The following is a 27,446-nucleotide window of genomic DNA, read 5'->3' as shown; positions in this document are numbered from 1 at the left end:
ATGGTTTCAACTGTCAAACGTAATTTGCAGTTGTTGATACGTTCGATAAAACGGAAAGGGAATAAAAACACTCCAGTCGCCTGCTAACACTCGGTACCAAGTAATTAATCATGTCTTGTTATTTTCTTACCTGTGTAGAATAAGTCCTGTCTGGTTATTAAACATGGGTTTTCTCTGATCACAGACGCATGACCAAATAATGTATAATAGGTAAATTTCTCCTATCAAGAATGTTGATATATTCCGAGATTAATTCTCGTCACCAGTCATTGTAAAAGTCAACTTCGGGGTACAGCTGAATGCTAAGGTCATCTATAGAATTCCTTCCAAAGACTGCATAATGTGATGCAAACAAATTAAATGCTGAATTTTCCATATAATTAAAAAAAAATAAATGTTAATGCTCTTTACAAAATGAATGCACATATACGTAAGCATTTGGTTCTAAACCAAATTGGTTTGAAGCTTATACTTTAATATTAAATTATTATGGTTGAACTTTAAATTTTAAATCAATTATTTATTTTTTATTTTTTAAAAGAATCTTGAAGTACAAATTAATGTCATTTAATTCATACACCCCCCCCCCCCCCCCCCCCCATTTGTGAACCTTTGTTTACAACTCAAGGAATTTTTCTTGAATGTCAATTTGATTTATGTTTTGATGAGACAGAATGAAGTCATAACCAATTGCAAATATATAACTCATTGTGGAGGCATTTTGTTTAGAGCTTTCTACTTATGATTCTCTTGATGATTGTTTACCAAACATTAGACAAAAGTAACGTGTAATTCTCCATATATTATAAAGCATCAAGTTCCGTTAAAATATTTTCGTTTAATTTAAACCCAAATTTCAGTAAAACAACACTGAGCACTATGCTTGGAAATTAATGCTCGGCAAATATCCAAAAGTGCTTATTAGTATATGCATTAATTGGTGGCTATGTACAGTCAGTCAGTTGATCACATGGCTTGTATCCTGGTCCAATGCTATCTATTGGTATAATATTTGTATAAATTAATTCATGAAGCATTTAGTTTTAGTTTTAAGGGTAATCATACCTCTGTAGTCTGTAAATTAGGCCACTAGCACAAATAATGTTTTACTTAATATGAAACGTTTTTATACAAGAATTTTTATGAATTATGAATTTTTTTATTTCAATACATCATACAATTACAACATAATTTGGAGGGGGAATTTATATTTAATTCAAAGGAGAGTTATCTCTCTTTTCAAGGTGTCTTATTACCTGAAATGTTCCTGCTTTGCTCATTCCAGTACATTTGGTACTTTGATTTTAGTAAATTTGCATGTGCACATGCATGGAGAGCGTAATCAAAACTAATATGTTTATAAAATTTCAGTGAAGCAGCTTAAGCGTAAAATCACACATCTATCTTTTTTTCATTACTGTCTTAAGCTAATTCTATCTGAACTGGGGGAACGGGGGAGAAGGGTTTGATAAATTGTAATAATCACATCACATTATGTGAATCAGGCTGCTTGCATTACTTCAGAAAAAGATTTTAGAAGATTTTACCCAATATATATTAATTAAATGTTGAAATTTGCATCCCACTGTTCCTTTATAATTTCTAGTCCAATGGTCACATTCAAATAAAAATGACCTTCACTATATCAAGATGCCTTTATTGTGTTTATGGTAATATCACAAACTGTGGTATGGAAATATTTATTTTTGTTCCCTTTTTTTCCAAAATAAATATTTACACACCCCCTTTAATAGGCCCCATAATTCATTTTTTTGGGGTGGGGGTGGGGGTGGATGCAGAGTTGTTTATAATCTACAGTAATTCAGAATACTTCCATAATACATGTAATACATAATACATGTAATACATAATACATGTAATACCATAATGATACCACAAATTGAAAACATTGCAATTCTTGATAAGAGGAATGTTAAAAATTTGTCCAGGCTGTATATACCAATGCTGAAAATTGAATTGCTCATGGGACTTAAATTTAGTCTACTTACTTTCTTAGGCCTGTCGTTCCATGAGGATTACACACATGTAAAGTATCAACAACAGTTCTCCTCAAACACAGCTCTGGGCTGTTTTTGCATCATCATGCCAGGTCATGTCCTGCACCTTTAACTCTGCCTCTGTGTCACGCCTTCAGATGTTTCTTGGCCGTCCCCTCTTCCTTTTGCCCTGTGGGTCCCAGGACAGAGCTAAGCATAAGTTGCTGGATTGCTGGCTTTCTTAGGGTGTGCCTAGTCCATCTAATTTGTATGTCTATTGGTTTTTGCTCTGCTCTGTTCAATAGTTCTTCATTTGTAATCCTTTCAGGTTGATGGTGAGTCTGAGATGAGTGTTTTCATGGTCTTCTGCAGAGCTGTCCTGATCATTCTCCATTTCTCTGCTCTAAACACTAAAATGGACTTAACATTGGAGTTGAGGATCTGCAGTTTGGTAGTAATGCAGTCTAGAGGCCCATGTGTTCTTTAGCATGGTAAATGCAGCTCATGCTTTGCTAATTCTTTCCTTAATGTCAAGGTCTGTGCCACCCTGTCCATCCACCATACTCCCCTGGTAGATGAAGGACTCTACTTCTCTAATGACCAACTGGGACTGGTGTTTGGGCAGTCATGTTGATCTTAATCAGCTATCATCAAGTTTATCTTGAGTCCCATTCATGCTGATATTGTTGAAAGGCAAGTGGTTTTGTCCTGCATCTGACTGGTTGTGCATCGTTGTATGTCATGCTATCTTATAGTCAATGAAGTTGATATTGAGGGGGACTTCCATTTCATTGACTGCTGAGTGATGATACACAGACTGGCTATCTGGCCAGCGCATGGTCTGAAACCAGCCTGCTGGTCCCAATTCATTGGGTCCACTACCGCTTTCATCCTCTCCTGAAGGATCTTGTTGAGGACCTTGCCAGGCACTGACAGAAGCATAATTCCTTGGTATTGCAGTTCCTCAGGTCTTCTTTCTTTGGCAGCATTATAAGAATGCTTTCTTTTAATTCCTCTAGAATGTTTTCTTTCTCATAGATCCTCTTGATGAGGTTGTGCAAATTTGTTAACAGATGTCTCTGTGTCAGCTTTGATGGCTTCTGCTGTTTTCTCACCAAACCCTGCTGCTTTTCCATTTTTGAGTGTGGTAATTGCTCCCTTGATCTTGGTCTTAGATGGCTTGTTGCCATCGATTGGTAGATTTGTATTGGCTGCTTGTATGTTGGGAGGTGTTTCTGGTGTTAGTCTGTTTAATTCAATGTGTTCTACCCATCTCTCCTTCTTTTGATTTTGTGAGAGGATTCCCATTCTTGTCCTTCATTGGCTTTTCTGTCTGCTGTAACTTGTTGGAGAGCTTCTTGGTGATCATATACAGTTCTCACCAGATTCCTTGTCCTGCTGCTTCTTCAGCCTGTTTAGCCAGTTTGTCAATGTGATCCTATTTATCTTTCCTGATGCTTTCTTAACGTCTTTATTGCTGTGTAGTGAGCTTTTGCTTTCACTGTTCTTGTCCAGCTTGTGTTCAGTGCCACTTTCTTTTCCTTTTACACATCCAGTTTCCTCATGGTATCAACAGAAATCCACTCTTTGTGTTGAGCCTTTCCTCTTCAACAACTTCTTTACATGTGTCTCGCCACATTTCCTTCATGTGCTAGCTGCCATTGTGTCTTGATGTTTGTATCATCATTTTCTAGCTGGTCTTTTAGTGGCTGGAATCTATTGGACAGGCTGAGGTTGAATGCTGTGACCTCACTTCCTTTGTCTTTAGGACACTCACGTTGCACCTTGTCCTGTTTGTTGTGTTGTTAAACTTCTTGAGGTGTAGCCTTACTGCTGTCATCAGAAGATTGTGGTCTGATGAAATGTCTGCTCCCCTCACCACCCTGACATCTTTTCATGCTCTTTAAAATTTCTTGTTGATGCAAATATGGTTGATCTGATTTTTCTCTAACATGGTCAGAAAATTTCAATATTGCCTTGTAGATACGTTTATGAGTAGATGCTTCCTCTTATTACAATATGGTTAAGGGAGCATAAGTTTGAAAATCTCTCGCCATTCTCTTTCAGGCTGCCCAGTCCTTGTGTTCCAATGACCTCATCATAGTGAGTATCATCAGCTCCAACCTTTGATTTGAAGTTGCCCATCAGTATTGTCATATCTTTCTTCCCTGCTTTATTTAAGACTGCCTGTAGTTGTTGGTTAAAGGGGCCTTTCTTTTTGTCATCAGTGTCATTGATAGGGGCATAACACTGGATGATGTTCAATTTGATCTTGCTTTTCTTGTTGTTGTACTTAGCTGTTCTTATTCGGGAGTTGACAGGTTTGGTCAGACTTTGACCGTTAGAGGATCACAATCTCAAAAAGTCTGTGTCTACTCTACACCAGGATTCTTTCATAGAAACATCATAAATTGCATCTTAGTTTTAAATGCTGATATAAGATTTTGTTTTCTTTATATATAACCCAATATTCCTATGTTAAACTTTCCACCCTCACTTTGCAATGGGGTGAGGGAGGGAGTGTCAATGTTTAAAAAATTTAGAATAATCATGATACAAAGAATATTTGTTGTAAATATTGAAATTTGTAATGCACTGAGCAGATTTTTGTTGAAATTATTAGTACCTTCCCTGCGTATATAAAAGTGTGAAATATTTGAATGCTGAATCAAAGCACATGATTAAGATAGAAACAAACTGTAATTGGTTACTCTGTGTATAATTAAAAGGAATATTCTAAAACCTTATTTCTGGCACTGCATGATAATCTATATAAAAGTTACATTTTCCCTCTCTTCTTTGCCCATGATGTTCTATATTCTTTCTGCAGAACTGTTAAAATTAGTATGAAATAGAACAATTAGAAGTTTATTCAGATATTTTACTCTCCTACATGAGCCATTGATTACCATGTGTGAAAAGTCATACTGAATTTTGTTTTATGTTTCTGACTTGAAATTCATGTACCAGCTTTCTTTTTTCACACAATTTTGTGCAATATATTTAACATCCCTTAATTTTGGTTCTGTCTGTCATTAAGACAAACGGTGACTGATCTCCGAAAACACAGCTCACACATTTTGTCTCGCTATAGCATTCAAATTTTAAAGGAGAAGCAAAATTTCTATTTTTCAGGTTTATTCACTAATTTGGACAAAATAAACAATAAAAAAAAAAAAAAAATTGCTCCTTCCATGATTTTTTATTCACTAATTGCACAGACAATGTTGACATTTGCTGGTACCAGCAGCATTGTGATAAATGTAAACAGTGTAGACAGAAATTTCAATTTAAACTGTCTCTCACTGGACAGCTAAGCTGAAATCATGTACTGAATGAAATTGCTTTATCACTCCAGGAGAATTTTTTGTACAGTTTAATCATAAAACACAGAATTTTTATTGTTGGTTCTGGTTGAACCACTAAGAGGTTGAAGAGAACAAGGGTGGCTCTTATTAGCCCACTGACCCATAATGCCATTGTAATAAACAACAGTAAAACATATTCATGTTCAGAACATGGAAAAAAATCTCATGCACATAGGTAACATCATGCATTGACAGTTACAACATTTGCAGTATAGTGTGTTTTTGATGTTTTCTTCTTTTTTTATGCATGCTTAATTATGAAAGGGGGATAACTCTTACACATTTACAACTTAAATTTTCATGGCCTTCTGTCTATTCATTCCATCGGATTGGAGAATACCAGTAGAACTCAGGATCTTTCCTGGGAACATTCACAAATTATCTTTTACCACATCAAGCTGAAAAAAAAGTAATTACATGAAAATACACTGGTATGGTTTATTTCTTTACTCTAGAGGAGCAAATACATCTTTACTTTAAACAAATTTTTTTTTTCAAATTATTAGAAAAGATATGACTATGAGCATACCTCTGAATTTTTTGTATAGTGTGATCATGTGTCCTGGCTTTGAGCATATTTGTCTTTCCATACAAACATCTTGTCCCCGCTTGCTGTCAGCAGACATGTTTGCTCGGGATGATGGGATAGGGAGTGAATGGCTCTGCTTGTACCATGATTCAGTTTGTGAACTATTTTGGCCTGCAAACAGTCAAAATTTACTAATTTACATTCGCATGCTAATTTTGAAAAGAGATCTAAAGTAATCTAATTTGTATCGTGTTGAGGTAACTCCACTAATGTCACCGCTCAGACAGAAGAAATGATGTACAAGGAGAGAGTTCTACTGCTTGTTTGGCCTCTTTGATCACTGAGCCAAATTATTTTGCTGTTAAGCTTTTACTAAGTAGAAAATTTGCAGACTGAATAAAAGCATAAATATGCTACAAATGAACACATTGGTTGTACCTCCACAAGGTCCCAGTAGTACACAAGTCCATCCTCAGACCCACTGATCACATGTGTGTCTTCACAATTAAGAGCACTGTCTATCTTATAATCATGATTCTTGTGGCCTGTGAACCTAGCAAAAAAATTTAAATGCACATACATGAAAACAGTATTCCATTAAAACAAAAAGGCAAACAGCAATGAGGTGGTACAATCATTGCATTGTTCCAATAGGGGGGGGGGGGATGTCTCCAAAAATCTGTTTTTTATTATTATAATACATATAAGTACCAAATTGTGTAAATATAATACAACAAAAATTAAATTTCAAGTAATTGAATTGAAAACATATTTTTTCAAAGAAATTATTTTGGATTCATTTCAGTATGTGTTATTATGGAATTTAACAATCTATAATCTCTTCTTACTCATTAAGCATTTCTCCAGTTTCTTTGTCCATCAGTTTTATTGAATCATCCAAGGTGCTTGCTAAGACACATTGTCCATCCTTTGTAAAGCTCACAGATGACACTGCCTCTGAATAAAAATCACCAAATGTTCTATAAATACACTAAAATCTTTAGCCTAAGTTGTTAATATTGTCCTAATGAAGTCAAATTGTAAGTGCAGTGTAAACTGTAAATATCGATGAGGATGTTACTGATGCAGAATCATGATTAAGTATCTTACTCCCTATGAAGTCAGCATGCATCCTCCCTGTCCGGAGATCGTATCTCCTGAAGTAGCCATCAGCGGAGCCTGTCAGGATCTCATGGTCAGACACCTGAATGGAGGTAACACTGTCCTTGGCTTCATCCAAAATCTAAAAAAAAAATACACTGACATACTTCTTTATACTAATCAATCATGCATGATATATACATGTTTTTAATACAATGTAATTCAAACGTAGAAAACAATTTCATTTAAATGTGTCCAAAGTATTAAATTATAAATTATTTATTCTTTGATCTGAATTGAACTTTCCCAAAAAATGTCATGTATAATTGGTAGGTACCTGGAGGGGTTCAAGCTTCCTACTTTTACAGTCCCAAATTCTAACTGAGTTGTCAGTTGATCCTGATAATATCACAGAGGAATCTTCATTGTATTTCACACAATTCACAGTCCCTGCATGTCCTCTGTACTTTCGAAGTATTTTACCTGTTCCAACATCAGTTGCACACACATATTTGTCCATACCACAGGAGCAGATTTGGCTGTTGTCACAAGAGGCCTGGGCATCAAGGACTTCATAGGCATGGACTTGATAATTCTTTAACAGAAGGTTTCTGTGGGGATTCCACAGCTTTATTGATTTATCGCTTCCACATGTTAAACAGTAGTTTCCATCACCTGTAGATTATGATATATCCTATGAAAACTGTGTATGTTTTATCAGAGACATAAATAACATTTATTATTTGTTATTTATGTCTCTGGTTTTATCAACAAGATCAAAGACTTAGGTATAAAAAAAATAAACAATTTCTACTCCTAAGAAGTCAGTCCTATTTGGTGCATTTAGAAAAATACAACAACTAGCAGAGGGGAAAGCTCCCCCCCTCTCTCTCTCTCTCTCTCTCTAAGACCCAATAGCTTATGACATTGACAGTCATACATTGTAGTTTTCCCCCAGGCCTATGGTAAACTTACAGTTAAATCTAACTGCTCGCAAGGCTCCTTGTTTGCATGAAATTTCATAAATCAATTTTTCTGGAAGCATATTCACGCCGATTTCTAAACCAGAAACTTGATTTGCTACATTGAAAAGAAAACCGAAAACTTCCGTAATTTTTCTATTGTTATTTTTAATAAACTCTATAGTTTTTAAAACGAAACTTTTATTAAACATATGTAAAAATCGATATTTACATTTTTGTTTCTTATGAAAATAAGTAGTATTAAAGTTAAAAAAAAAATGAATATCCGAATTTTTATAATCCCGTCTTGGTCTAGAAATTACATACTAGAGAGAATAATGGCGGCGTCCAAAGACTTCTACTTGCGGTATTATGTTGGTCACAAAGGGAAATTTGGACACGAATTTTTGGAGTTTGAATTTCGCCCAGATGGTATGTTTTACGTATCATAATGTGTCAGTAAAATCAATTGTTAAAAGTGTTTAATTGATAGAGAATATCGGGATTATATCCACTGCTATACACTGTAGCCGGCGTGCACGACGCCAGGATCTATATAAGAATTTGAAAAAAGTATTGAATCATTCAGCATACATTGCTATAAGGTAAAATTTCACAACGTTTAAATAAAAAAAACGTCGATGTAAGCACCTTACATTATTTTAGGACTTGTTCATACCAAGGGACTCGTCACAAACTTTTTACCTCCCTATGAGCACTATGAAATTGTGGGGGTGGTCACATAGTAAGAGGACAAAAAGTTCGTGATGAGCCCCTGTGTTTATACGTGACAAAATGACATTCAAATTTTTGTATAGACCTAAGGGCTTCTGTAGAATAAAAGCACCATTAAAAAAGTAAGTACCTCAGAAGAAAAAACCCCAGGGAGAACGCCATTGAGAATACCACATCGCTTCGTCAGCTAATTCCTCATTAAAATTGTTTTCCTACCATATGCGTCAATTTTGTTTTTTGTTCAATGTTGTAGCGTTTTTTCTTTGATGTTTGTTGACTAGAAAAAATACATCGCAAAACTTTCTGACGCTCAGTGGCTCTGCCAAAAGGTTTTGCGATCTATTCTATCCATGCTCTCAGGTCATCATGTAACTATAACAAAAATATCACCTCCTTTTTAAATTCATTTTAATGTCTACAGTATCAAACTTTTTGATTCCTTGCGTTTACATTCAAAACTCCTTTGCTTCACCAGAAAGTGAAAGTACAGTACATGTCAGAGGTATCATATGGTATCTGTGGCTCTGTTGGTTTCATCATTTATGGTGTTTTTTTTTTCATCACAAGCCTCTTTGTATAGACCATAGATATTCAAGTGCCTATTTGATAATTTTAGTCTCCTTCAATGTATATCTCAGCTAGAATTTGGCACAACAGTATTATTTGTTGACACTTTCACAGAATTTGATCCAGTTTTTCATAATTCATGTCTGGGAATCCTGCTCTATCATTACAATTAAAATAACAATTTCTTGAACATTTAACATAAACTAGGAGGACAAATCTGTTTTTGTCATGTTTTTTTATCCCCCCCCCCCCCCCCCCCAATTCATATTTGTATCAAACTGAAATGTCAAAGCTAATACTTTGGAGAGATCATCTTGGCAAGGGTATTTGGAAATGGGCCTCTCTATCAAAAATGTCCTCGCCAATCTGAATCTTAGCAATTTATTTCATTTTATTAACTGAAACTTAATTACGGATAGCTTAAATGCATGACTTCTCCTGATTATGACTTATAAAAAGTGTGAAATATACATATATACCTTTTATCTTGTAGGAAAATTACGATATGCCAACAACTCAAATTACAAGAATGATACAATGATCAGAAAAGAGGTGAGTAATTTCTTAAACGATATGTCTAAATTGTATATCTATAAAAGATTACAAATGAAATTTTTAAACTACTGTTACTACAGTTTTGACATTTTTATATAACAGTTTAATTGACATTTAAGGATATCAGGAGTGATTCTTAAATATTTGACTGAAAACCCTAATTTTATTTTATGTTCAAAGAAACTGTGAATTAGTTTTGACATTTTCCAGCTAAGATATTTCTAGCATTATATTGATTTGTTCATTTTCTGTTAGAATTTATTGGTCAATGGTCATGGATACTTTGTCTCTTTGCTTAATTCTTTATACTTATGCATGGATGAGGAAATAAGTGCATTCCAGTACTTTTTTTCATCAAATTGGATTAAACATCAAGAAGCTAAGTCATAGCATAATTGGTCAGAGAATTGGTAATCTATGCCATTGTTATCTCTTTCAATACTCTAGGCCTATGTACACAAGTCTGTAATGGAAGAGCTCAAGAGAATCATTGAGGACTCAGAAATCATCCAGGAAGATGATGCGTTATGGCCACCCCATGACAGAGTTGGTCGTCAGGTCGGTTTGAAATTGTTTTGTATTTTACTCTTATCAATTCAGTTGTTGAATTTAACAAACAAATCCATTAAATTAATGAGGTAACAAACGTGATTTTAAATACATAAGGATTCAAAATATTTTTCATTGTTTCAAAGCACTCTATTAAAAAAAACCCAAATTTTTCTAGAACATGTACCAGACACCTACTATATGTGACATTGACAATCTATACATGTTCTTGTATCATAGAAACTTAAACAAAATCTAAGTAGCTTTTTATTTTCATAAGTATGTTAATAATCCGCAGTGTCATATTTTGTTCTATATTATTCAGTTATTATATGTATACCTTTATAAAGAACTTTCTTTGAAAACAAATACTGTAGAATCATTAAAATTGGCAGTGTTTTATTTTTTGTGGGTAGTTGGGTACCTTTCATCAACAAGCTTAATGTTTTATTAAATTGTAAAAAATTGTCTTTACAGTTTGACTTTAGAAACTGTAAAATCGTTGTTCAGTATAAATCTATTAAAACACTGTTGTTGATAAATCGGCTCCCATGACTTCATATGATGTTTATTTAAAATATCAAAAGACCATTGAGTAACCTCCCTTTACTTATATTTGCAGGAGCTTGAGATTGTAATTGGAGATGAACATATTTCTTTCACAACATCTAAAATTGGATCACTAGTGGATGTCAACCAAAGCAAGTAAGTACACCAAGCATGAAAATGAAAAAAGTTATGTCCAGTGGCGTTGGAAGCAAATTGAAATGGGGGCTAGATTTCTGAAAAAATCTTGACAAGCGAAAAAAGAAAGAGAAGAAAAAATGTTTTGGTTTGGTAATGTCTAACTTTCCCTTCTCCGGTTCCAATGCCAATGATGTCAGTAGATTAACTTTTAAATATAATTTTTGAGCTCTTTTAACTGTTTGACTCTAATATTATTTATGGTTTCTAATAAAGAAAAAAAATATAGTATATGTGAATGGATAAAAACATCAAATTTTGCTGCATACAAACCTACCGTAAACTTTACGGTAGGTTTGTATGCAGCAAAATTTGATGTTGAGTCAAAATATCTCATTCTTGTGAATTATAGCAATTATTAGTCCCCTACCGGTTTCACCGGAGGGGACTATAGCTTTCCTCTGCGTCCGTCAGTCCGTCTGTCCGTCCTTCCGTCCGTCTGTCTGTCCGTCCGTCAGTCCGTCTGTCTGTCCCACTTCAGTTTTCCACACTTTTTTTCTTTATGCATTTGAGGAATAATATGAAATTTGCTGAACAGCTTCAAAATGTCAAACTACAGATCAAGTTTACACTTTTGTAGCGTCTGATTGACATATTTTCGAGAAAATGGATTTTTTATATTCCAATTTTTTAATGTTCGGGTTCGTTATCGGGTTCGGTGTGTACCTGAATAAATGAGGTCAGTATGTAGTCAGTAATAATATCGTGCGTTACTTGTACCATTCCTTTTCCTGTACCATTCCTTTTATCGTTTCTAAAAAACAAATAAATTCTATAAAATAGTGTCAAGCATTGTGTTGTAAATTTAATCGGCAGGGTTTTTTTTGTAGTATTATTACAATCGGGTTCGTTGTCGGGTTGGGCTGTTTAACTGTTTCGTTTGATTTGGGGTACAGAAGACGGTAAGAAATGATATTGTGCATAACAGTGCATTGTTTTCACAAATTTTTACCAGCGAATACAGAATAGACATGGCGAAATTACAGGAGATGAAATAAAGAGTATTATTTTACCTATTTCCTATTTAATTTCTATATCAACTATATAGTTTTAATTTCCTCTGTTCTTTTATCTCTGATTAAAGCATGACATCTCGTTTACAATAGCTCTGAAATAGTTGTGTGCTTGGAACCTTTCATAGAATAATACAAACCGGTAGGGGACGTGTATTGCTTATGCAATACTCTCAGAATGCTTGTTATAATTGATATGCTGTACTGCTGAAAGTTTTATTTTCTGAATAAACATAGTTTTAATATGTGAATAAAAATTAATTCACTATAGAGAAAATATTATCCAGAACCAGAAATGAACTCAATGGTACTTAATGAATTTAATGTTAAAGAAAATTTTTCTAGAAATTTTCAAAAAAATCTGATCTGAACTGAACTATACATCCTTTAAAAACATAACCGTACATAAAGCTCTGTTTATCTTAATGCTGTTAATATATGTATATGTTCTCAAGATTTAAAAAAATAAAACTAAAGTATTTGAAATGTAATTAATTACATTTATCAAAGTAATTGAAAGTAATTAATTACATTTTAAAAAATCAATGTAATTGTAATTGCAAGTAATTGATAAAATTGTCAATGTATTTGAAAGTAATTAATTACCTTTCAAAGTAATTGACCCCAACTCTGCCGTAAAGAGCATAAAGATTAAGAAAATCTAAATGTAGATCCAACATATTTAGATAGTATAAGTGTTTGAAACAAAAGATGCAGCAAAAGTTTTAAAATGCAGTGTAATGAACTGTTATGTTCTGTATAAAACTGTAAGTTAGATCTTTTTCTTCTGTCAGGGACCCAGAAGGACTGCGGACCTTCTACTATCTGGTTCAGGATCTGAAATGTTTGGTGTTCTCCCTGATTGGGCTTCACTTCAAGATCAAGCCAATCTAACCCTCGCCATCAGGATCAACAACATACAACATAGCAGCAGATTTCTCTCCGTTTTATCATGTCACTGTAGATTTCATTTTGATTCTTTTACTTCATTAAACATTTACATGTATTTTCGCCTTATATTATTTTTACCATGTAACATTTTACTTGAACTTCAATCACAGGCAGTTGAAGTCTATTTAACAGCTGATATTTTTTTTATTGAAAATGATTCCAACTGTTATTTCATTTGCATTTGAAAAAAAAAATTGTAAGATTTTACACTCGAATATGTTGTCATTTGAAATGTTGTAACATGCATTCTTTCCAAATGCCATTGCTGGTAAATCATAACAAATCTTTAAAAAATCATATTTTGTTTCTGCCATTGGGTGTAACTCATATAAAGTGGATATTTTGGCATTGGGCATACAAATCCAAATATCTAAAAGACCGGTTTCGTAACCTGAAAAAGTAGGCGGGCCCTAAAAAAATGTGTTATTTAAATGGAGAGAGAAGGGTTTAAAATTGATTTATACAAAATGAAATACATGGAAAGTAAAATATATTAAAAATATACTAATTTTGGTATAAATCCACCAGTTCATATTTCGATTACAAAAAAACTAATTTTAACCTTTAGGATAAAGAATGTGTTTTAAAAATGTTGGTGTACTGGACTAGTGGTTTAGATGTAAGCAGAGAGAATAAATAACATATCTCTGATATAAGTCATAAACATCTCAGATTGGAGAAGATATTTGATATGTGTAGATTATAGTATAAATAAAAAGTGTTAACACTTTCATTATAATGAAATGGAAAGGAATTTTTCATTGCATATTGTATGATATTTCTGTAAGAAAAAGATTTATGAAATCGAATAGTATAAGAACGAATTATCTACAGAAATGCCACCCAACGCTCCCGAATGTAAACAGTGCACTTCAGAGAAATTCGGTGTAGCGTATTATAACAGTGATACATCTTGTCTACTGTACATAACACAAGGAAACCAAGATTAATTAAAGCAGACTAAATAAAGAAAATGGATCCAAACTTGGTTTAAAGTAGCAAATCAACGCAAAGGTAGGAAAGAACTTAAAAAGTTTCTTTAGAAACTTTCGCTAAATTAGTATCGTTTTCAACCGATGTATCGTACATTCATATCCAGTCAGTTGTTAAAAATTTGAACAGGGTTGATACATGTAAAAAAACGGCTAATGATTTAATGGGCATATATTTTGTATATTTCAACAACAGTTATAGAAACTGTGTCACACAATCCACCAACTCTTACATAAACAGTTAAAGGAACGTAATTTCAAAATTTGTGTTGATTAGCACAGATGTATAAATTTACATTTACTGCATAATGTGATGAATTAATATCATGCTTGCCAAAAGCAATGACACTCGCTGCATTTCAAACCAATGGTGTTATGGGATATATCAAACTATTATACCGGTAATTCTCACTGAACAAAAAATCCTTAGGCCTATATTGCATCAGTTATAAAGGAATTCGACATTTTCATTCCATGAAACAAATAAGACCATTGTAAGGAGAGACATTTTATATTCTGTATTTTAAGGATGATAATATATATATATATATATAATTAATATATATATATATATATATATATATATATATATATATATATATATATATATATATATATATATATATATATATATATATTGTTTAAACATGCCCCAAAGACCATTAATATGGTACATGAATAACATCCATGCATACTATTTGGAACAAAATTACTGTCACTGCTAGTTATATGTTATAATATCAGAATAGGTTTGAGTATTATTTAAAAAATACTCATATTTACAGTATAGTTTTTATAATGTAGTGTCAAAATTGTCTTGTTTCTAGTTCATCCAGAACATTAGTTTTTAATAGTCAAACACTAGTCTAAGTTCTCCTAAGTTCATGTAGTCTGAAATATCCGACGTTTTCTTAACTTTTTTTCACAATTTTGATATTTTACTTGCCAGGAAAAATGTCAGATAATTTGGACTAAGCCTCGTGGTGTTGTTATCATATCCTAGTACTTAATGATGTTACCTGTTTATTAATATTTATAAGTTATATATCTATTGCAATGAAAACATTTTTTAATATTGTATCCAGACATTTTACAACGTTTTATCAAAATTTTTTTCCAGGTAAGGGACTTTGACACAATATGAGCTCAAAATTTTTATTTTTCAATGTTTTATGTCTAGAATTGTTAATATAGATGTTTTCAATGCTTTAAAAAAATTTGAAAGTCAAATATCAAGTTACAAGCGAATTACAGAGGTTAGAGTTCTTTGTTTTGTAAACAAAGCTTGAGTCCTGTTAATGTTTACATATTTGTTGTATTGGTATAAGTCTCAATCTTATGTTGCTATTTGTTGTGATGAAATTCTTTATAAACCCATTGAATCAGTCTATCTTGTTTCCACAAGTTATTTTGATAAAGAAATGGCAATTTCTTTACATTACAATATTTGTAAAGAAATATAAGACTCGAGCTTTGTTTACATAACAATGACTTCTTTCCTCTGTATCTTGCTTGTAACATGACTTCTAACATTAAAACTGTGGTGAATCATTCAAAATACAAAAGTTAACTATTTTATACATAGAAATCAAAAATAAAATTTTCATTTGAAATCGTGTCCAGGTTCCTTTAATGCAAAAAGTAAATGAATATCGAAGATCTGTGTAAAACCTTAAAGAGGTGATCTGTGTAAAACCTTAAGAGAGGTAATAATAGCTTATATCTTTATCTTTACTCATTTGTTTGTATCGGTCTGTGAAGCCAGTGCATGTAGAGTCATAATGTTAATATATTATTGGGTTACTTGTCTACTGTGATAGCTTTTTAAGTTGATACAAATACTGTACCATCTGACAAGTTGGTACCATTTGTATCCTCTCTTCCCCATCTCTGCTAGAACACTCCTCCCCAAGGTGTTCTTTAGCTGTCCCATTGGTCTTTTTCCTGTGGGTTCCTCCAGGAGTGCTTGCCAAGTAATGGAATACAGTATAAATATGTACAGTAAAACATGTTTATAACAAATTGCCTGGGAATGGCAATTTTGCTTCATTATAAGCATAATTCTTTATATCTGTTTAGTTTACAACATGAAATAAAGTCACACGGAATGAAAATTCCTTCGCTGTAAATGTCAATTCATTAAAAGAGTGTTTGTTATAACCCTGTTGTACTGTATTATAATTACTTTAAGATTAATTGAAACTTTTCACCAAATATTTTCCGCACAATTGAGAGTTATCGAACATTGCTGGCAAGTGGAGATTTGTTAAGTACTATATGGTTGTTTCTTAAAGATATACAGTTAATAAGATATTAAGTTCTACTGATACTATGAATTCACAGTCTAATTACAGTGCAAAAGTTTATATCAGGAAAGCAAATCTTTTATTTAGTCTAAAGTTTAAAATCATAAAGTTTTTTAGATTTATATAAAAAATACAGTTTGATGCAAAATGTTGTGATATAGATGTAATTATATCTTTGTATTTACATTGATTATATGCTTCTCCTAGCTAGTAGTACTGGTATTTAAATTCTGTGTTATTATGAAATTTTATTCAAAAAGGCTTTAAAAGAGTTTATTTACATTTATTTGAACACATTCAGTTAAATCAAACTTATTTTTCAAAAGCATGAAATTTGAAAAGAACTGTCTTTGGTGCTTCAGTCTAGGTTGCGTAAATAAAGACCTTTTCAATTTCTTTACGAATGAAGTCTTGATAGATTTTAAGGTTCTTTGTGCGTGTGAACAGAGCATTTTATTTCTCTGTATAACAAGACAATTTCCTTTGGCAACGCCAACCACACTGACAAAAATTCTCCCACTCAGAGGTTTAAATCTTTTTTAACATTTCTTATGGGGTAAATAATGTGAAAAAAACATTCCTGTGATTTCTCAATCCTAAAGCATTTGCTGAAACTGTTTAGAAAGATCTTGGACAAGATGTAAGGATGTAAAAAATCCTTAGCCTAGTATACCTGGTACATAAATATTAAGTCAAAAAGTTAATTTGTATCATGGCACTTAATCATTTTGATAAATAAGTAGATAAGAAAACAGAAGTTTATGACAATTATTTTAGGTTTTATTAGGAAGAAATGTCAAGAGATTATATTTAGACTCACTGAAATCTTAACTTTCATTACTATATGGAAATATTTGCTTATAATGTTCTCAATTTATTTGTTCAAGAATCAGTTCAAGCCTTTCAGATTTTATTGATTTTTTGGTTGATAATGTAAGTGGTTATTATCAGGTATATACCTTTAACTGCCATTTTCATAACCACGCCAGGTAAGGAAGCATCTCAAGAACTTGGAAAGCAACTTAAAAGGTCGCTAGGATGTGAAAGCCATTTAATGGGGAGTTTTGTTTTGACGTTGCTACCTGCTAGAATGGGGTTTTTATGAATATTTTTGTCATTAATTTGTTGTCTGAATTTTTCAGATGTGATACCAACACTACTGTGTAAAAATGAAGAAGAAACCGATGGATTATTTTACATTCAGTTGATTGAACAAAAAGAAAAAATAGGAGACAAGTTTTTAATCAAAATATTCAAAAGATGGCAGATGGCACGTACAGATGCCATGACTGTCACATGACTTTCGGGACTCTGAATTTACTTCAGAAGCACAAGCAGAAGTTTTGTGTGGGAGGATCCGTCGGAGACCCAGACAGTTTACGACTCAGGAAGGGGCTGCGGTCCGATGATGACCCCATAGCGAGGCCTTATTCTCCAGAGGAGAAGGTGAGTACTCTTTAGTACCGATTATCCCTATAGATCATTCCTTGTCTTATTGCCATTTACTGTAAACCAATTTTTATTCATGTGTGAGAATATTACGTGAGGTTAACGAGAACATTTTTTTGCCAAGAACCAGTCCTTAAATGTTCATGGTATTTGTAAAGATTAAAACTACATATGCTAGGTAAAAAAATTAGGGCTTGAAAGAGTTTATCACTGATTTTTTCCCCCTGCAAATTAAGGGAGTGGCATATTAAAGTTGTTGTACAGAATTCCTTGAATAAACTAGAAAGTTTCTACTTATTTCAATTAATTTATTATAACTGAAATAAGGTTTCTTAAATGATAAGTGCATAGTCTTGAAAAGAAAGAATAGCAATTAATATTTATAAAATTTGGGTTATCATTCGCTACATAAAGCCATCTGTATTGATCATATTTGAATGGTGTCTGCATTTTTTGATCATGTTAAATGTGTTGAGCCTTGCGAGACATGAAAATCAATGTCTGTGTGTCATAATTAATTTTTTTTCATGGAAGGACAAATTTAGACAATAAAACTAGCTTTGGTTTGCCTGAACCATTGTCAATCATAAGAAACGGACATGCGCTTTGATTTACCCAATTTTGGAGATAATCTCATGTCCATGTAATGCATTTTGCTTAGTTTTTCTATTTTTGATTTGATATTTCATGGAGAGAAACACCATATCTCTCCTAACATTTTGATCAACAGTGTAGTGTTTCGCAATCTGCTTAGAATACAGTTTTTGGAATCCAACATTTGGATGCCAGCTTGATTTGATCATACAATAGTAATGGCAGATTGATCTTGAGCTCTTAAACAAATCTTTATTCCTAAGCAATTCAAAATTCACCTTTTGTGCAAGCTATATGCAATTCAAGTAAATACATGGCTTGTTCAGTGTATATCTTTTTATAGTAAATAGATATAAAAGTGCGCTTCAGTATGCATGGTGACAATGGCTTTAAGATGCTAGTATTTTGTGTATAGGCTGAATAAGGATCAGTAAGGGGCATAACTCATGGATCCCATAAATGATATAATTGTAATTTCTACACTGTATTACTGACACATTGTGTGACCATACAAATTTTTGCAGCCTTTATCAGGAGGAAAGAAACTAGAGGACAAGGTGAGACAATGTAGAGTAAACAACAACAACGATAATTCGTGGCATGTCTTGTTCAATGATTTCAGGTTTTGGTGTTGTACATATATCTTAGTGTGTCAACTGTAGTACTAATATAGCTGGCCATCCTAGCTTGTATACTAAACCCCTGCAGTGCAATACCAGGCTTTGTGTGGGTACAAGGAGACCCAGAATGTGCGAGTATTTAGAACTGTGAATGATTTGTTGCATGTTTTTGATGTAGTTTCTGCAATAAAACTCTGCTAAAAAGCACCCTGTATTTCTTTTTATTTTTAAATATGGATGTACATGTATGTAATACATGGGAGCCATTCAGTATTTTTGGAGGAAGAAAGAAGATTATAAAAGTATTGTATAAAAGGGTTAACTTAAAATTATCTGCAGTACGTGCCTTAACTTGAAATGGACCTACCAAAATGATTCCCTCTCCTAAAGTTTTTACAACCTTATTAAATGCATATTTTTACTGGCAAAAATTAAGCTCATAATGCACTGGAATTCAAAGTATGTTGTAATATTCCTATCTATGCCTTAAACTGATTTATATACAAATGAAGACTTGAATCATAAAACAACAAAATATGTGAATGGCTCTGATTGTTTTTTACTTTTTTCACTCTGTCCCCTATTACTGATTTCATGCAAATGATATATGTTTAAAAACATTTATATCTAAAACAAATGAGAAGAAAATTAACAATCATTTTAATATCATGGAATTTGGAATGAAAATTCAATTTTATTAACAAGAGGACTATGTTCAGACCAATGTCCTACTACCTTTATAAAGGTACGCCAACTTCAAGTTTTAAAAGCCCAACGGGAAAAACGTCGAGATATTCGGAACTTGCAAGAAAGAATTCTGTTGGATACCTTAGAGGATACACATGTGCAGTTGGGTTATGGTCCCTCACAAAGAAGTGTTAGCAGGCTTCCTCTATCCAAGGACAAAGATGTTAAACGACTGCAGTTAGAGGTACTACACAGAACAGAGAGAGAGAGAGAGAGAGAGAGAGAGAGAGAGAATTTTATGAGTTTTTTTGGATTTATGTTGCCTGTGTTGCTGTGTTGCAACATTTAAATGCTATTGCTGTACAGTTGTTCTGTCTGCATGTTGCAGTATGAGATGTTAAGAGAAAAGGAGCTTCAACAGCAAACAAAAATACCGGTGGGATATGAGAGGGGGATTTCTCCAATGTTACGGGAGTCACGGCTAGACAACTACTCCCCAATGTCTGACTCCAGTATGAGCATCCATCTCCCAGACGATGTAAGAAATTGTGGGAGAATGTAAATATGTGGTCCTACAGATCAATGATAAAAATGAATGTGTTTTGAATGTATGTGCATGCATATAAATATATTTGTATGTATTAATTAAGGGTTGATCTATGTAATGTGAGTAATTATGTATTCAAACCTTTCAGTTACAGTAATTGTTTTTAATGAATCTGATCTTCAAGCAGTGTGTTTATGGATATTTTCAATGTGTTATGATTTTCTTAATCTTAATTTATATTTTGATAACTGAATTCTTTGCATGATAACTTATTAAATCAATTTATAATTTATGTTTGAAAAATGTAACCCTAAAAATTGTTTTATAGAAATCTAATGATTTTTGGTTTCTATATGAATCTCAATACCATAGTTTGTATTGTTTGCTTGAAATTGCACTGCAGGCTGATAGAGTACATACAGGTACTGGTATAAGGTATGGGGTCTGTTCTTTCATCTACTGATTTAGTATGATGCAAATGCTCTGTGTGAAAGGTTGCTATGAACTGTATTAATAGAGTGCTACCATAATTTCTGGTGTAGTGGACTTGAAAAAAAATACCATGGATTTGTAGATATTTCTGTAGATACTGAGATATTTCCACTCATTAAAACAAACTTTTGATCTTCATTACAAAAATAAATAAAATGTAGTAATTAATACACCGTGATTGGTTTCTAGTGTTTTAAGGATTCAATAATTAGCATGAAGAGGCTGTTTATAAAGCAAGCTGTTAGTGATAATTTCTCAGTATCTCTGTTTCACATTTCTCCTTGATCAAGTAGATGACAACTAAAAGAACAAGAATGAATTTCTCTCTCTCTCTTTCTCTCTCTCTCTCTCTCTCTCTCTCTCTCTCTCTCTCTCTCTCTCTCTCTCTCTCTCAAGTTTATAAAATGTAATTTCAATGCCAACCATATCACTTTTCCCCCAAATATATTGGGTAAAAATGAACATTTATCCATTATTCATCATTGGTCTGCATGCATGCACCAAAAATAAAATCTTGAAGAGAACAAGAAGACAAATCTTGGATAGTTTTTACCTGGATGGATCAAAGATAAATTAAATGGCTCTAAAAACTTTTTATCTTGACACAACTTAAAATTAAACCACATGTTTTCATCATTAATTTAACACACACTGTCAAATTGTGCTTTATGGAATTTCTTGAGATTAACATCAGATTTTTGAGTCACTCTTAATCTGGTTGTTTAAGTCTCCTTGTACTAAATATGTATACCTTGCTATCAGAGAATGACACTGCAGGGGTTTAAGTCATTCGTGTCCAATATGTCTTCTGTACAGCAAAGCCAACAGTAACTGTTTGTTTTTCTTAATTGAAAAATTCTTTGAGAGGATGTTGCTAGATCAGATTGCCAGGGGAATGACTTAATAACATTTAATACTGGAATATTCAATAACAATGGGATTGAAGTTTGTTTACAGGACTTCACGTTTTTAGTTTTAGCGAAAGTATAGAGATTGATACGAAATAACATGCATTAATTTCAAACGCTAGGTGGGGCAAAGTTTTAAAGTTGTTGGTTGAAATTTTGATTGAGGTCCAGAGATAAGTAAAATAATACCTGGCTGATAAAGGCTATTTATGAGTCTAAATTGACTTTGTACCTAAAATGGGCTTTTAGTTAGGCATTAACATTTGTACATTGTAAATTATGCAAATTCAATGTGAAAACAATATTTGTATGAATAAGAGTATTTCTTTCATAGAAATGATATACATTTGTCAATATGCATAGGTACATACATGTATATTCACTATATTGGAATTTTCTTCTTGCTTTCTTGATTAAAAAAAAAGATGCAGAAAATACAGCAATTGATTGAGCTCATTTATATTTCTCTCTATAAACAGGAATATCAGAAGTATAATCCAGACCAAGATCAACAAATAAAGCAGTTAGCTGAGAATCATGGGAGACAAATGGAGTATCTACAGCTCCGCAATCAAGACCTGGAGAAACAGCGGCAAGGTAGGCATTGCATTTTCCTACTTTTGACCTTTCCCAACAAGTTGAAAAAAGTCTGCTGGCTGATATTTATATATATATATTTCATTTTTGTGCTTTTATAGATATACAGAGGAGATTGGGAGAACTTGGAAATAAAGGTCGGCCGACAGGAGGGGAGGACTCTGCCCAGCTATTGGCCGAGCTGCGGGCACAGGAAGAGCGGAACCAGAGGGCGCTGGATGACCTGAAACGCCAGCTTTACGACATTAACCACCAACGGATCAACGTCATGTAGGTTTACTTCTTAGTGTCCTGAGATCAAATTCTTATCACTAATTGATAAAGTACCATACCAAAGATTTGATCATCCTTTTGCAGTCAATTATTGCAAGGTGATGCTTTGATTATATAAATATTAACTGGGAAGTTAAATCAAATACATTACATTTGATATTTAAAAGAACCTTTATTTCCATACCATAGATTTATGCATTGAAATTTCAATTACATCAGAGATATTTATGATGCAAGTCTGAATACAACTGAGTTTTCACTCAATTCAGATACAATTCATTATTCATTAGTTTGGTACTATATTCAAATTATCTTACAAATGTACTTTGTCCTTCAATGAAAAGTTACTTGATATAAACCTATTGTTTAATATTTTGTCCTAATCTTACAAAGGCAAGAGGTTATAGGTAACTGCTTGTATGTTGTGTTAGTAGTACCGGTAGTATACTTTCTCTAGACATTAGTAGACAGTCTTTTGTTGTTGAATAATTTAAGACACGAATTATTGAAACAACTGGCAGAAAGCTAGATCTGGTGAGAGACAATATAGAGTACACGAGTCGTCTGATTGATGCCCTGGGGGAGAAGATTCAGACCGAGTCCAAAAAGTCTAGCACTGCTCATAAGGATGCTGGCACTCAGCCAAGCCAGAACTCGAGTCTCACTGGGACTCGGCACCTACAGACAGACATGCATAATGCAGGTCTCGGTGACATAGCCGAGTATGGAGATCAGTCAGAGCGAGTACAGAGCTCGAGAGATCCAATGTACAGGATGGCTCAAAAACTAGAAGCTCTAGTCTCGAGACTGAACAAAGACTCATTTTCTGTGGGGTATATTTTCAACTGAATGATTAAATGTTGTGTGTTTTTTCCTCTTTGAGTTGTACTTGTTCAGATGATCAATCTGGTACTTTTTATTGTTTGTTAGATGATTCTTTGTTGACTTTACTTTTTAAGAATTGTTCATATGTTCTTTTTATTAATTCTGTTATTAAAACATGACACCACAAAAGTAAAGCTCAGAAGGATGGAACAACCACAAACCAATTTTGCATAAAACAAAGGAAATAAATATTGTCAATTGATAAAAATTGATGTTTGACTACAAGAATGTATGAAGAAACTATTGATAGACAAATATTCATGACTGAATTCATAATGGCACTTGGTATAAGCAGTAATTTCTGCTGATTAGGCACATTATTGGCATATCATGTTTCACAATCATACAGTTGTGAAAGAACCTGGTCCAGTGAAATTTTATTTTTGATTTTTCTGTTTTCATATTTTATTTTCTTATGTACTTGCCTTAATATTGTTCTGGAGTTTTTTAATATCCAAGTACTTTTATTACAATATGTCAATTTCTTCATTGCTTAAACATTTTCAAAACCCAAACTACATGTGTAATTTACAATTTACATTGATGGTACAGTGTATTTTGATGACAGTCAGAAAACATTATCATACAGTCTCTGTTTTTCTGTAGTATATTCATGTTTTTTTGTGTTTTTTTCTGTAGAGAGGTGGATAAAGGTCAACCAGCACCCCTCCCCCCTCCCCCGCCACCAGTAGAGACGGGACGGAAGTCCTACATCTATCCTATATACTATGGAAACTCCATGGTAGCCGAAATCAGGTAGAACATGCTTTTACTGCATGTATATTCTCAAAGACTCATTGCTTGTTGAAATAAAATTCTTTCAAAAGAGAGTAAAAGGGCTATTAAATTTAAAATGCTGTTCGAGCAGAAGAAACCCTATTCAGTCCAGTAGTGTTGATAGCAATGAAATTCTGAAAAGGTGTTTTTGAATTATCAATGTCATTGTTTGGAGTTATACACGGGGATGGATTTGCTTTCATTGCATAAATAGATTTAAATGTATAGAAAAGAAATGAAGAGTAAAGATGTATAAATGAATGCTGTTTATATAATGATTATAAATACATAAGTAATCCACTTAATCTAGATGCATTCTCTGCTTTGCACTATGGCTTTTTTATAAAGGTCACTATGGTGAATTCACTTATATTTTACAAGAACCCCTGACATCTTTATGTAAAGAGGAAATGGAGATTTTTCAATCGAAGTAAATTCAATGAATTTTATTGTTCCATGATTTGGTTAACTGACATAAAACATCAAAGATTTCAATAGACATGAGAATACATACAATTACTTAAGGAAAATTTAAGTCAACCGTGATACCTTGTGCCAAAATCCAACCGTAGGTGCTTACTCATTGCAGAAAAGTTAACCCATTAGAGTTCAACAGCAAAGTTATGACTCTGAATTTGCATTGTTTATATTAACAAGTGCCATAAGACAAGCATATCTACAGAACGGTGGTAACGACCCCGACATCCTCCACCAGATGGCGCAAATGCAAGCGGAGGCGCAAAACATTGAGGACCAGATGAAAAAGCATGGATATGATCGCAGACACAGAGGTATGTCACTGAAAAGTTTTAAATCTGTATCTCTGTCTTCATTTATGCATGCAATAAGAATAGCCTTTTTCTTTTAAATATTTTTATCTGAACTTGTGTGTATTTGATGGCTTATTTGAATAATATATATTACTTGTTCTTGCAGAGAAGAAAGACCCAGGCCAGATAACTCAACTGGAATTAGAAAATGAGCGACTCCATCGAGAGCTGATGCTATTACAAGAGCAGAACTTTTTAGCTCGTGAACGGAAGAAAAGTGATAGAGAAGGTAGGAATCTTAAACGTTACCATTCGTTTAACCAGCATGATAGTGGGCAGCGTATGCATGATAAACTAGAGCAGTTTGTCGAAAAATATGAAACTTACGGAAATTCAATGTTTCATTCGAGTTCATTGCGTGGCACACACAAAGAAAGTGAAGCCAAAAGAAAACACAGAGATGATAACTTTTCGTACAAACCCCAGAGATCTGACTCTTATGGAAGGCCAGCTAAAGTTCCTCCTCTAGATTTGAGAGGGATAAATGACAATAACTCTGATTCCCTTAGGAGAGAGCAACCTCAACCAAGACCACAATGGATGGAGAGAACCTCCAAACCATCTTCCACCAAGGATACCAATCCTTTAAAGTGGGATTTTAATCCCGATTTCCAGAGGGCTTATGACAAAAAATATGGTTCGGGATATCCGCACAGTGAAACGAAGTCTCTTTATTATCCACAGTCTCGTAAACAGAGTGGGAGCCACCAGTCGATCCGAACCGAAATCCAGGATGGGGTTGTGGAACCCCGTAGGTACAGAACTTACATGCCAAAAGCAAGTTTGTCAGAAAGCGACCTGTTGGGATTATATCAGAAAACCAGCAATTCCAGAGATCTTCTGGTTCCAGAGCGAGACCGAAACATCACAAAGTATAATGTGAGGAACATGTATAGTATGCCAGCTGATCGAAAGTATGAGACTATATCACTACAACAGAAAGAAGAAATGAACCCACAGACTAAAAATATCATATCCACTGTAACATACAAACAGGAAAAGATCAAAGAAAAGGCAACAGTTTAACACAGTGTTAAAGATTGAGCAGAACATGAGACAAAGCTGATCTGTGTTATGGGAATCTGAGTTAGATTGCTGGATTTAGAGTGTCCAAATTCATTTATTGCTTTGGCATTGACACTGGATTTAGAAATAGCATAATAGATCTATAAGTACATGTAGATGTATAGTCTGTCCAGGGAGTTACATTACAAATCGATGTTGCATAAATGTTATTATATGTTCATTCAAATGGGTTCTTGTGTTGACCAAAGGTTCTTTGACACTCAAGACCAAATTCATCAAAAGAATAAGAACCTAAATGAATACCAAAGTACAATAACTTGCTGGAATACATGAAGGACAATCATTAATGGGAATACATAAGTTAAAAACAGAAAGCTCTTCATACTAATTAATAGTGAAATATTCGTTACTGGTTTATTCAGTAAATCCAAGGTGCTCACCTTACTATGATTTTAACTCCTTGTGTTAATTCTGTTTCATGAAGAGATTTATCCAAAATTCATGAAATAGACCTGAAAAGGTTTTAAAATAAGTTTGAAAATGGATAAAAGGTTTGAATATGATCTCCAGTAAGAGGTTGGTGAAAGGAGCAACAACGAAGGAGATGTTTTAACAGTATGCATTATCAGGTGTCTTGGTGTTAAGGTACAACGCTTCAAGTAAACTCAAGCATATACCATGAGAGGCTCAACTCTGATATTTAAGAAAATGAAAGAAGGAAAAAGATTACCCTATTTCTTTTTAGATTTATTTTTTGTCCATCAATACTCAATGAATCTGTACAGTATTAGTCATTTATAATGCAACTTCAAGTTTTTAAATTGTTTGTCTATATGAGATTACCTATGTATGCTTGTAGTTCATTCAGAAATGTTTTCAACAGTACCATAACATCATCAGAATTCATTATTTTTCAGAGCTTTATTTACAAAAACTATAGAACTATTTTTAATTAACACCCTTTTACATACTGTATACAGGGTTATTTTCACCCAGTGTTTTTTCTTCCTTCTACACTTGCAAACTATTTTGCCCTGTTTTGAATTAGCCAAGGCACAATGTGTGATAGACACCCTTGCTAATAAACACTTAGAAAATTGTTTTGAAATTTGCCCACTGTTAAATTTGCAGCCAAGATTGAGGGCTAAATTGGGTGTAAATAAAACGGGGGCAAATATTTTCCTGTATACAGTAATACTACAGCAGCTAGATTGCAAACTTTGATTTGCTTGATTTCATACAAATATATCTGATTCTATCATGGGTCATTTTAATTATTCCTAAAACTGCATGCACTGATGTGTTGCAGCATTTACATGTAAAATACCATATGATACTAGATTGACATTCTATTTATATACAATCGTAAATAGATATTTATTATTCTCTGTT

General features: G+C 33.3%; 3 protein-coding genes across 12 annotated transcripts in view; 2 read left to right on the top strand and 1 right to left on the bottom strand.

The window, feature by feature from the left end:
* Positions 1–5,180: 5,180 nt before the first annotated feature.
* Positions 5,181–8,090, bottom strand: LOC128166428 (WD repeat domain-containing protein 83-like). Its single transcript, XM_052831594.1, has 7 exons — positions 7,971–8,090; positions 7,333–7,670; positions 7,005–7,137; positions 6,743–6,851; positions 6,333–6,447; positions 5,895–6,065; positions 5,181–5,763 (listed from the first exon to the last, which is right to left on the bottom strand). The coding sequence occupies exons 1-6, from the start codon at positions 8,038–8,040 to the stop codon at positions 5,919–5,921; spliced, it is 912 nt and encodes a 303-aa protein (XP_052687554.1). The 5' UTR covers positions 8,041–8,090; the 3' UTR covers positions 5,181–5,763; positions 5,895–5,918.
* A 150-nt stretch (positions 8,091–8,240) lies between these two features.
* On the top strand, positions 8,241–13,126 carry LOC128166429 (protein mago nashi homolog 2). The gene is made up of 5 exons (XM_052831595.1): positions 8,241–8,389; positions 9,753–9,811; positions 10,262–10,372; positions 10,986–11,068; positions 12,915–13,126. The coding sequence occupies exons 1-5, from the start codon at positions 8,296–8,298 to the stop codon at positions 13,012–13,014; spliced, it is 447 nt and encodes a 148-aa protein (XP_052687555.1). The 5' UTR covers positions 8,241–8,295; the 3' UTR covers positions 13,015–13,126.
* A 785-nt stretch (positions 13,127–13,911) lies between these two features.
* LOC128166423 (uncharacterized) overlaps positions 13,912–27,446 on the top strand; it is a 31,341-nt gene continuing 17,806 nt past the window's right edge. The window contains exons 1-10 of one of the 10 annotated variants that reach the window (XM_052831579.1): positions 13,912–14,085; positions 17,512–17,815; positions 18,937–18,969; positions 19,778–19,963; positions 20,108–20,257; positions 22,146–22,263; positions 22,365–22,533; positions 24,061–24,177; positions 24,856–24,989; positions 25,135–25,257. In XM_052831579.1, the coding sequence (XP_052687539.1) occupies positions 17,630–17,815; positions 18,937–18,969; positions 19,778–19,963; positions 20,108–20,257; positions 22,146–22,263; positions 22,365–22,533; positions 24,061–24,177; positions 24,856–24,989; positions 25,135–25,257 (1,216 nt within the window). In that variant the 5' untranslated portion in view covers positions 13,912–14,085; positions 17,512–17,629. Of the gene's footprint in view, positions 14,086–16,656; positions 17,046–17,152; positions 17,399–17,511; positions 17,816–18,936; positions 18,970–19,777; positions 19,964–20,107; positions 20,258–22,145; positions 22,264–22,364; positions 22,534–24,060; positions 24,178–24,855; positions 24,990–25,134; positions 25,258–27,446 lie in introns of those variants that run through there. The other 9 variants (XM_052831582.1, XM_052831578.1, XM_052831580.1 and 6 more) reach the window with 9 other exon arrangements.

This window comes from Crassostrea angulata, chromosome 10, assembly GCF_025612915.1.
Source record: "Crassostrea angulata isolate pt1a10 chromosome 10, ASM2561291v2, whole genome shotgun sequence".
Lineage (NCBI taxonomy): Eukaryota > Metazoa > Mollusca > Bivalvia > Ostreida > Ostreidae > Magallana > Magallana angulata.
Note: the sequence above shows the minus strand (reverse complement) of the source record. Positions and strands in the feature narration are given on the sequence as shown.